Consider the following 12,027-nt stretch of genomic DNA (forward strand, 5'->3'; position numbering starts at 1 on the left):
TTTCAGACAAAATTACTTAGGAAATATTTTATTGTACAAAATTTACATTTGTCGAATACAGTGAAAAGCATGGTAAAAGAACTTTTTGTTAATCCATTTTCTTTGAGATTTTTTTGTGAAAAGTAAAGATTTATTTTCTAATACATTCACAGATAATATAACTTTTTATATAGTTGTTTAACAGTTGTGTTGGTAATAAGTGTCTTGGGACATAAGGTATAAAACTGAAAAAAGATCAAAAAAGCGCAGGGGGAAGACCACTACCAAAGAGTAATCTCCACGAACTTGGCATTTTCCACTTCAAGGCAGATGCTGTGGGGTCATCACACTGTAACTGAAGAAAAAAATACTTTAATCCTTCAATTTTATGACCAAATCCCCTTTTAGCATTTAAGTCGCATAAAACTTGCCCTTCTCTAGTTTTTTGTTAGTTTTTGCTCTTTTTGGGTTTGACATTTTTAGCTGAGTTTTATTGTAAGGAAAAACAAAGCAATAAATTTGTCTCTATGTTAATTGAAGATAAGTTTCCTTAAGTTCCAAGTCATAAAGATATGCCAGAAGGCTATGGAGTCCATCAAGTAAAATCATATTTGAAAGGAATAGGGTTTAAATAATAATAATAATAATAGTAATAATAATAATAATAAAAATCAGTGCTGTGTGATTTGTATCAATTTGTTCTTTTATCATATCATTATGGTACTTCTATTATGCCTAAAAGCTAACTGATTTCCCTGGGTGTAATGCTTTTACCTCATAATACAGAAAAGTATTTAATTATAATGCACATTCAAGAGTTATAGTATTGCTCACATAAACAGGTTTTGCTTTCCTTAAAAAAAAAAGTCCTGAATTCTAAAGAAATTTGTTTATTTTTCTACGAATATGTCTGGTATAATTAATGCAACATGAACAATTAATATAATGAAGTACTTACGGTTTTCCTTTCTGGAAAATCAGTCTTAATGAAACAACTGTAGACAACTGGTTAGTTAAATGCCCTCTTTTCTTTTCAAAAGCTCAACTGAACTAAATTTTATATAAAGATGTATCTATACTTAACAAACTTTCACTTATTTGGTCTACTTATATAGAATAAAAAATGCAAGTTTATAAATACATAACCGGAGAAATCAGAGGCTTAAAGTGTAGTAACACTTACACATGGTTTGATTATCTGAAGCCATTCGTTAAGATACTCAACAAGACCTAATGCATCTGGGATATTGTCTCCTTCTGAAACAAATTTCAGCAGAACCACCACTGGGATTTCTTTAGAACAGCTACAACAAATACAGAGAATAATTATTCTTCTATTGATACAAGATGCTGATTCCATCTGTGTCTGTTTTTATAGCTAAGACAATCTGCCGGGTTTTAGGAAAGGAGAAGATGCCCCATAATAAACTCACTTATTTATCCCCCTTTGCTCCAGATATATGCTACTTGTGGGGACAGGACTAGAAGCCATGTAATGCCCACTCTGGGCATATGCAAGTTTGCGTCTCATACGAGGCTGCATGAAAAACCATCCACACTGAAATATGTTCTACTTCCCAAATCTGCTGTAGAAGATAGTGATTTTCAGAAGCACCATAGCAAAGAGACTGAAAGAAAATAACACCCTTGTTACTAATAACCTAAAACAGGAAGGAAAATTGTGGAATTGAATAAAGGGAAAAAATGTACTATTACTTTTTTTTTTAAAAGATATTTATTTGAGAGAGAGACAGCAAGAGAGAGCATAAGCGGGGGTGCAGGGAGAGGGAGAAGGAGGCGCCCCACTGAGCAGGGAGCCCGACACGGGGCTGGATCCCAGGACCCCAGGATCAAGGCCTGAGTCGCAAACAGACACTTAACCGACTGAGCCACCCAGGTGCCCCTTTACTATATTACTTCTTACAGATTCCACCTACTGAGTGATTTATTATGTGCTAAGCACTATCTGCATATTTTATCGTTCAATCCTACAATTCTTGAGGAAGTTATAATTATCTCCATTTTATACTGAATCAATTTGGAATAGAACATGGACAGAATGCCTGAATTCAAATTCTAGCTCTGCCACTTACCAGACATGTTGGGCAAGTTACTTAGAGCTTCAGTGTTTCTCATTTGTAAAAGAGGGAACACAACAGAACTTACCTCACAGGTTGTTGGGAGGTGTAAAAGAGGCAGTAGAGGCAAAGTGGTTAAAACAGTGCCCAACATATAGTCAATACTATGTATGTGCTAGCTATTATGATGAAGTAACTAAAGTTTAAAGGGTTTGAAATGTAGTTAACATACTCAAAGTTCTATATCTATGAAGTGGCAGAGGTGGGACTTGAACCCAGATCTTTTGGACTCCAAAAGTCTCTTAACTGTATGCTATAAATGCCTCAAGCTAGTGATGAGATGGAGATAAATAAATGCAAAAAGCTTCCTGTTTGCCAACAAAAGCAAAAATTATTTCTAATACCCTAAAACCAAGAACTATGAGAAAAATTTCATGCCAAAACTTGAGAGCACATGACTGACAGAGAGCTACAGAAATAAAGGTGAGTTGGGTTTCTAAGCAAGGGATTTCAGATGTGGAGAAGACTCTGAGAGGTAGGTTCAGAAGTCTCAGATGTACCAGGAGAGCCTACCATAGCATCTCAGTCTCTATATATCAGAAATTGGTCCGGGTGCCTGGTGGCTCAGTTGGTTAAGTGTCCAACTCTTGATTTCAGTTCAGGTCATGATCTCAGGGTCGTGAGATCCAGCCTCTCACTGGGCTCCATACTGAGGGTGGAGTCTGCTTGGGATTCTCTTTCTCCCTTTTCCTCTGCCCCGCCCCTCCTGCTTGCATGCTCCCTCCCTCTCTAAAATAAATATTAGAAATCGGAAGTTGTTAGCACTAGTTAGTTCCTAAACATTCATGCTATGGTAGCCTTAGAAATGGCTCCTGCCCAGAGGAGGCTAGCTTCCCCGGCTGTGCCTTTATTTTCAAGCCTCTAGGTTAAAAAATGCAGGGGTATGTCTTGATTTTACAGTGCCTCCACTACTAGTTTGTAACATAAAGAGTAGCATTAAGAGTTGTAATAGCATCCTCTGGTGCTCTCTGTAAAAATGGAAAGTGGAGAGTGGCTAATTTTGTTACTTTCTGTGACATTAAAATCTAGCACATGAGATACATCCATTATTAAATGTACTTTGATTCCAATTAAGTATAAGGGATTTCAGGCCAGCCACACCACTGCCACCACCTATCATTAGAGTAACTAATATTATCTTTTCCAGAGATCAGAATATGTATTTGTTCTCATAATGGGAAGGCAAAATATATATGTTACAAAAAATTTAGCAAAAATGGTTTTTTTCTCAATTTCAAAAATTCTTTATTGCAGTGAATATATAATTGCACTGAACATTAAACATGGGTTTGATTATAAATGAAAAGATTTGCATTAGAAAATTAAAAGAAAACTGATTTTGTGAGAAACATTTTTTAAATAAGATGAACTCTAAAGTTTAAGTTAGAGTTGATGTATCTTGCAGGTACACACATTCAATTCAAATATATTTTAAAGGAGCTGGGAAGAGAACAAATGAAATATTAGTAGTGGTAGTTACCTCTGGGTGATGGGACTGAGTATTATAAATATTGTTTCTTTGGACTATTCTACATTTTCCAAATGTTCTATGATGAGTACGTCTAACTTTTTTTTTTTTTTTTAAAGGTTTTATTTATTTATTTGAGACAGAGAGAATGAGAGAGAGAGAGAGAGCACATGAGAGGGGGGAGGGTCAGAGGGAGAAGCAGGCCCCCCGCCGAGCAGGGAGCCCGATGCGGGACTCGATCCCGGGACTCCAGGACCACGACCCGAGCCGAAGGCAGTCGCTTAACCAACTGAGCCACCCAGGCGCCCGAGTACGTCTAACTTTTATAATATTTTGCTATCATTGCTAACTTTGTGAGCAAGTTTACAGCTACCCAGAAGTTATTCTTTTGGTCTCATGGAGTTTTACCCTACACATGTGTGGCTCAGAATTCTGACAAAGACTCAGGGAGGCCCCCTAAGGCTCTTCTTGAATAGCCCTTCTCTGGTTCTCTGCCTTGTTCATTCCAGGTGTCCTAGCATTCCCCAATCATGATATCTGTCTTCTCAACTCAGCAAGACCGCTCTCCTCAGGTTCCCTCCCCTTCTTTGTGTTGTAGTCCACAAAGTATCTGCAAGCAGAAAGCTGGGGCAATTGTAGGACTTATTTGCCTTCTCTCAGGAATCACAACTGTGTGCTGTTTGCTATCCAATGTCTGAAAAAGTTGTTACATTAATTTTGTCCAATTTCCAGTTGTTGATGGCAAGATGGCAAGTCTGCTATCATTACTCTAACAAAATCCAAAGCAAAAGTAAACTGATTTGTAAAGAACTAAGAAGTCGGTGTGAAGGAGCAGTGAGCTGTAGGAATACAAAGAGAGTAGTAAATTCCTTGTGCAGAAGGGAGAAGCAAGTCAGGACACAAGGAGTGCTGTGAGGTGACTCTTGGAAACTGGGTTCGTTTTTGCAAGGCAGATAAGAGGAGAAAAGTACGTGGGACAAGGGAAGGAAGAATGAGACAGCTTTTAGGAAACTAACTGCTAGTCGTTTAGCTGGAGTCCAGGGCACCAAGGAATGAGCCAGGCAAGGAAATCCTGCAGGGCCTTGTATGGCACCTTAAGGAGTACAAACCAGATTCTGCACACAGCAAGTAAAACCGCTGATGGACTTTACTCAGGGGATGTTGTGATCAGTTTTGAATTTTAATTCTAGCAACACTCAAGCTGGAGAAGAGTGAGTGAGAATGGAGGAGGCAGGGGGAATCAATCAAAAGATCTTGAGAGCAGCTGCTATAGACCAAACCCATGTCCCTCCAAAACTGAAGCCCTAACCCCCAATGTGACTATATCTGGAGATAGGATCTCTGCAGGTAATTAAGATTAAACTAAGTCATAAGACAGAGGCCCTAACCTGACAGGACCGTGGCCTTATAAGGAGAGAAGGAAAGAGAGGTCTCTCTCTGCCATGTGAGGATATGGCCAGAAGCTAGCCATCTGCAAGCCAGGAAGGGGGGCCTCACCAGAACCCAACCATGCTGGCTCCCTGATTTCAGACTTGTAGGCTGCAGAACTGTGAATAAATAAATTTCTTTGTTTAAGCCACCCTGCGGACGGTATTTTGTTACGGCAGTCCAATCAGACTAACAGCAGTCTAGGCTACAAATGATGTGGCCCGAATGAAGCAAGAGAAGGACTGAAAGCTGGTGGTCTGTAGGGCAGGTGCAGAGAATGATTAGGTAGCCAGGGCTTCCACCAAAAAAATAGTTGAAGTGATATTTTATATTATGGGGAATAAACTAGACAAGAAAAGAAGTAAAAACACAAATGACAGACTAAGAAAAAAAAAGAAAAATGGGGAGAAATGATGGTTTTAATAGAACTAGAGTAGGTTTTCAGGGAAAAAGAGAAAGCCGAAATGGTATGCAAGTATGGCCAGAGACAGACAAAACTGCTGTACTGGGAAAACAAGCTAAAATGCCTGTATCCTTTCTAACAGAGAAGTCTTGAATATTTTGGAAAGAAGGAGGGGCAAAAATAATTACAAATAACAAGGAACAAGTTCACCTTTTAGACAAAGAATAAAACTCACTGTGATCCTGAACCATGAATCCTAGCTCTAGAATGAAGTGGTTCAAAGTGCAGGATTTGGGGCCAGATGCCTAGGTTTGAATCCTGGCTCTGCCAGATTACCCACATGGCTTTTAGCAGTTATTTAATCTTGTTGCTCTTCAATTTTCTTATTTATAACATGTAGTTAACAGCAATACATACCTATGAGCTTATTATGAGAATTAAATAATTTAATACATGTAAAGTGCACAGAACAGTACCGGGCACTTAATTTGCTATTACCATGACTACTATTTATATTACTATTATGACTTCTTCAGGTCATGCAGAAGTCACAATGTAGATTTTATTTTATTTTATTTATTTTATTTTTTTTGAAGATTTTATTTATTTATTTGACAGAGAGAGAGACAGCGAGAGAGGGAACACAAGCAAGGGGAGTGGGAGAGGGAGAAGGAGGCTTCCCGTGGAGCGGAGAGCCTGATGCGGGGCTCGATCCCAGACCCCGGGATCATGACCTGAGCCGAAGGCAGACGCTTAACGACTGAGCCACCCAGGCGCCCCAACACAATGTAGATTTTAGAGCAAGCAAACCAGTCATTCTATTTGGCAAGGCTAGGTTTACACTCTTTGAAATGTATTATGTTAAGGAGGCAGATTTATTGGTTGACTTTGAGCAATGATGGCGGGGACATATTTAAATTTTTTCTAGGTTAGCTCTGCCCAATTCTCTTAAGCCACCACTGACGGCACAAGGAGATGCTCCTTATTCATCTCTCCTCATGGGAGAGCAGGGAGTAGACTATATGAGCTTGAGAAGCAGCAGATGCCACCCTCTAAACACTGCCCCTCCCCCTCTTCATAACCATCGGCTCTGTCTTCCATGAACCCACCAGGCACATCAACTCCTGGCAAGAAGGCAGAGTCAGAGCCAGCTGAAGCATACAGCAAGGCGTACTGGTTAGCCCCAGACTTAGCCTCAGGTCGTATGAGACAGGAAGCTAAGGGCAGGCAAAAATGGGGACAGTGTAAATGTCTACAAATCTGATGGCAGGCTGGGCCATCACATAAGTCATATAAATCAATTTACAAAAAGTGGCTAAAAGAAAAAAAAGATCTCTAATTTCCACCTTCACTTTCACTTGCCTTCTGAAAGTTCATGATTCCCAAAGACTAATCAAGAGTGACTGTAGAGTATTTAAAAGAAAAATGCCCCCAAATAACTATAAATCTGTTATTGGGCACACAATATAGAAAGATGTAATTTGTGACAACAATATCATAATGGGTTGGGGGAGGCAGTGTGCATGGGAGTAGTTTTTGTGTGCAACTGAAGTGAAATCAGTATCACCTCAAATTAGACTGTTATAACTTTAGAATGTTATATGCGATCACCATGGAAACCACAAAGCAAGGATCTATAGAATATACACAAAAGAAAATGTGAAGACAATCAAAAGATGTCACTATAAAAAATCAACCAAGCACAAAAGAAGGCAGTAAAGGAGGAAATGAAGAACAAAAAAGCTATAAGATACATAGAAAACTAATGGCAAAATGACAAGTCCTTCATCAATAATTACTTTTAATGCAAATGGATTAAACTCTCTAATCAAAAGACAGATTGGCAGAATGGATTAAAAACATGATCCAATTATGTACTATCTACAAGAGGCTTACTTTGAATGTAAGGACACACACAGTTTGAAAGTGAAAAGATGGAAAAAGATATTCCATATGAACAGTAACCAAGAGAGCAGGATGGCAAGTATCAGACAAAATAGACTTCAAGTCAAAAACTGTTATGAAAGACCAAGAAGGCTATTATATATTGATAAAAGGGCCAATTCATCAAGAAGACATAACAAATATAAAGATATATTCACAAAACAAGAGCCCCAAAAATATATGAAGCAAACACTGACAGAATTAAAGGGAGAACTAGATACGATGCTATAGTAATAGCTGGAGACTTCAACAGCCTACATTCAATAATGGATGGAAAAGACTGAGAAGGAAACAGAATTACCAATTAGACCTAACATATATACAGAACACCCCACTCAACAAAAACAGAATACACATTTTTCTCAAGTGCACACGGACGGTTCTCCAGGACAGACCTTTGGTAGGGCACAAAATAAGACCTGATAAATGAAAAAGATTAAAATCATACAAAGTGTCTTTTTCAATCACAAAAGAATGATACTAGAAATCAGTAATGGAAGGAAAACTGGAAAATTCACAAATATGTGGAAATTAAACAACACAATTTCAAACAACTAATGGGTCAAAGAAGAAATCACAAGGTGAATTAGATAATTTAGGGGTGAATGAAAATGAAAACACAACATGCAAAACTTAAGAGATGCAGCTAAGGCAGTTTAAGAGGGAAAGTTAGAGCTACAAATGCATATTTAAAAAAGAAGAAATTTCACAGATTAATAACCTAAGTTTACACTTAGGAACTACAAAAATAAAGGCAAACTAAATCTGGAGTTAGCAGAAGAAAGGAAATAATGAAGATTAGAGATAAATAAAATAGAGAACAGTAAAACAATAGAGAAAAATCAGTAAAACCAAAAGTTGGTTATTTGAAAAGATCAACAAAACTGAGAATAAAAAAAGACTCAAATTACTAAAATCAGAAATGAAGGTGAGGACATTAGTATGGATTTTGCAGAACTAAATAGGAGTTATTATTGAATAAGTACAGATTCTCTGTTTAGAACAATGACAAAGTTCTGAAAGCAGATAGTTGGTGATGGGTATACAACACTGAATTCATTAACAGCAATTAACTGTACACTTAAAAATGGTTACATTATGGGTGTTATGCACAAACGGTGAATCACGGAACATTACATCTAAAACTAGTGATGTAGTGTATGGTGATTAACATAAAATAAAAAAGAAAAAAAAATGGTTACATTAATGTTTCATATATTTTACCATAATTAAAAAAAAGATTGATTGTAGAGGTTGCATACAGTAAGTATCAGGATCCTTAACATGCCGCACATTATAAAGTGTTAAATATGGTGTTTTAGGAACCAATTTTCCTAAGACTAAATTTCAAGTCTTCACTTATCTTACTTTCCACTATTTTTAAAAAAGTAGGCTCCATGCCCAATGTGGTGCTTAAACTCACATTACCCTGAGATCAAGAGTCGCGTGCCCTTCTGACTGAGCCAGCCAGGCACCCCTCTTACTTTTATTTTTAAATAAGGTGGGAACAAATGAACAAACAGACAAACAAACTCACCCTTCATCATAGAGTGTTTTTGTGATACCTCCTCCAGGAATACGAATACAAAACTCAGAATCATCTATTTCAGGAATGCATGGGCTTTTTTCCATTTCTTCCCAGTTAAGGCTCATTATTTTAGCTTGAACACTTTTTTGCACAAAAGGTGTGAGTAGGTATCTGAAGGGAGTACTAGAAGCAATCATATAATTAACTTTCTAAAAACCCACAATAAATATGAACATTAAGGCAAGTTTTTAAAGCAAATGTTTGTTCTCTCTATATTCTGTTGCTAAAGCAAAGCACAAGTTTCAGCAGTCTACGGAATAACATGTAAAAATATGCTCTGGCTTGCTATTTACATACTTAGGAGAGAGTATAAAGACACAGGCCAACTTAAACTAAGGCAAGGCCATCATGGAGATAACCTATTTCCCACAGCTATGCTCCCTTCTGGCCATGAGGCCTTTTGTGAGATTCCTAGACATGTTATATCTATTTGTGAGATTACTAAAAATTAGCTCCAATTTTGAAAGGTTAGTCCTGGCTAATGTTTCTTCATCATGACTTTTTGGTGCATAAATGATAATGAAATAAATAGTTTATAATTTCTAGCTCTTGGATGTTTTGCCTACTATTTAGGAATTCAGTCTGACATACCTGGGAGTTATACTTAAAGGCAAATGGATTTCTGTGATGGCTAAATAAATAGAAGTAAATAGAAATGTGAATCCAATCTTGCCCAAAAATTATCATCCAATGAATCTTAGGTACCCTCTCTCTTTCTCTTCATCAGCTAGGCTCTGTGATGTCGCCACACACAGTATCAAACAATCGAAGCACAGTTCCAGAAACATCTCTATCTTTACACCAAAGCCTTCCTTGTGCCCCAACCATAGGACTACCTAACCATACTCCCTCCCGTCTCTTGACTTTCTTTTATCTTCTTTCTATAAATTCCAGAGGGGGGAGGCAAAGATATACATGGCTTTTAAAACTTATTTTAGTTTTTTAACAGAGATACCATCATAATACTGTGTAAATCATAACAAAATTTTTCAAAGGCAAAAACATACCTGCGAAGCTGTAGATCATTACGGTGATATGAATGACTGCTTGAAAGAACAATAACTTTGGCACAGTTACTACTTTTCACCCAGGAAAGCAGCTTTTCACAGAATGGCTTTGATTTATACTTTGTATACCATTGAAAGAATAAAAAGAAAGTCTAAAAGTTAGATCTTAGCATATAATAAGAGTATTCTATAAAATATTTTATCGACCTTATATAAAATTATAATTATTTTTGGATCCATTTACTGTACTTAAAGTGAAGATGGGGGATGAAGAGCAAGGAATTTTTTATTGTATCTTTACAATTAAGAAATAAATCGTGAGGAATCTAGATTTCAAAAAAATTCTATTCTGACTGACAAGGGAAAATTTCCCAGTTCTGTAAGTAATCTATCATTACTTAAAAACTATCACATGGATATCTAGGAGATGTTCTTGCTAGAAATTTCTGATCTGAACATGACCAGGAAATAATGAGGTGAACCTAGGATGCTGAACATCTGGCACTGATCCTCAAAGGAGTCAATATTGTGAAGAATAGAAAGAGGAGGAGGCCACTTCTACATCAACAGCTACCAACTAAAAAGATATTATAGTCAAATGTAACATGTGAAACTTGATTGGATTCAGAATTGAAGAATATTTTATGCAGCCACCCTGGAAAACAGTATGGAGGTTCCTCAAAATGTTGAAAATAGAGCTACCCTACGACCCAGCAATTGCACTACTGGGTGTTTACCCCAAAGATGCAAATGTAGTGATCTGAAGGGGTATGTGCACCCCGATGTTTATAGCAGCGATGTCCACAATAGCCAAACTGTGGAAAGAGCCAAGATGTCCATCAGCAAATGAATGGATAAAGAAGATGTGGTATATATATACAATGGAATATTATGCAGCTATCAAAAAAACCCACGAAATCTTGCCATTTGCAATGACGTGGATGGAACTAGAAGGTATTATGCTAAGTGAAATAAGTCAATCAGAGAAAGACAAGTATCATCTGATCTCACTGATATGAGGAATTCTTAATCTCAGGAAACAAACGGGTTGCTGGAGTGGTGGGGGTGGGAGGGATGGGGTGGCTGGGTGATAGACACTGGGGAGGGTATGTGCTATGTTGAGCGCTGTGAATTGTGTAAGACTGATGAATCACAGACCTGTACCCCTGAAACAAATAATACATTATATGTTAAAAAAAAAAAAAGATAGTAGGAAGGGAAAAATGAAGGCGGGGAAATCGGAGAGGGAGACAAACCATGAGAGACTATGGACTCTGAGAAACAAACTGAGGGTTTTAGAGGGGAGGGGGGTGGGGGATGGGTTAGCCCGGTGATGGGTATTAAGGAGGGCAGGTATGGAATGGAGCACTGGGTGTTATATGCAAACAATGAATCATGGAACACTACATCAAAAACTAATGATGTAATATACGGTGATTAACATAACATAAAAAAATAAAATAAAAAAAAGAATATTTTAGGGACAACTGGGGAAATTTGAGTACGTCTGATACTACTGAATAATTCATTAAATGCTGATTTTCTTAGATAATGCTGCTGTGATTGTGAAGGAGAATGTCCTTATTCTTGAAAGATGCATGCTGAAGTATTTACGGGTAAAATATCATGACATCAGTAGCCTACTTTTGGATTCTTTGGCAGAAGGAAACTGTGTGCATGCACACGCAAAGAGAGTAGATCAAGCAGGTGTGGCAAGATGTTAATAGCTGTTTAATCTGGAAAGTGGGTTATGAAATTTTGGGGAGAAAAACTCACTTTATGGAAACTCTTCACAGACTATTTGTTAATAAAATAATTATTCAATAGAATTTAAAATGCAGATAATAGCTAGCTTTTAAAATAGGAAGGTGGTAGAGTATGATTAAGAGAGGCAGGCTCTGGAGTGAAGCTGCCTGGTCTAGAATGCTGGCTCTACCTCCTACAAGGACCGTGTGTCTCAGGGAAATTGCTTAATCTTTCTGTGTTTCAGTTTTCCTCATTTGTAAAATGAGGATAATGTTAGTACTTAATCGGATTGTTGATTATAGGTGTTTGTGTGTGTGTGTGTATGG

General features: G+C 37.5%; 1 protein-coding gene across 4 annotated transcripts in view; it reads right to left on the bottom strand.

The window, feature by feature from the left end:
* Positions 1–12,027, bottom strand: part of PSMG2 (proteasome assembly chaperone 2) — a 22,360-nt gene continuing 10,333 nt past the window's right edge. For 2 of the 4 annotated variants that reach the window (XM_021683013.2, XM_021683012.2), the window contains exons 4-7: positions 9,956–10,074; positions 8,898–9,071; positions 1,163–1,283; positions 1–334 (exon numbers count right to left, since the gene is read on the bottom strand). In XM_021683013.2, coding sequence (XP_021538688.1) covers positions 236–334; positions 1,163–1,283; positions 8,898–9,071; positions 9,956–10,074 — 513 coding nt within the window. In that variant the 3' untranslated portion in view covers positions 1–235. The remainder of the gene's footprint in view (positions 335–1,162; positions 1,284–8,897; positions 9,072–9,955; positions 10,075–12,027) is intronic. The other 2 variants (XM_044920869.1, XM_044920868.1) reach the window with 1 other exon arrangement.

This window comes from Neomonachus schauinslandi, chromosome 14, assembly GCF_002201575.2.
Source record: "Neomonachus schauinslandi chromosome 14, ASM220157v2, whole genome shotgun sequence".
NCBI lineage: Eukaryota > Metazoa > Chordata > Mammalia > Carnivora > Phocidae > Neomonachus > Neomonachus schauinslandi.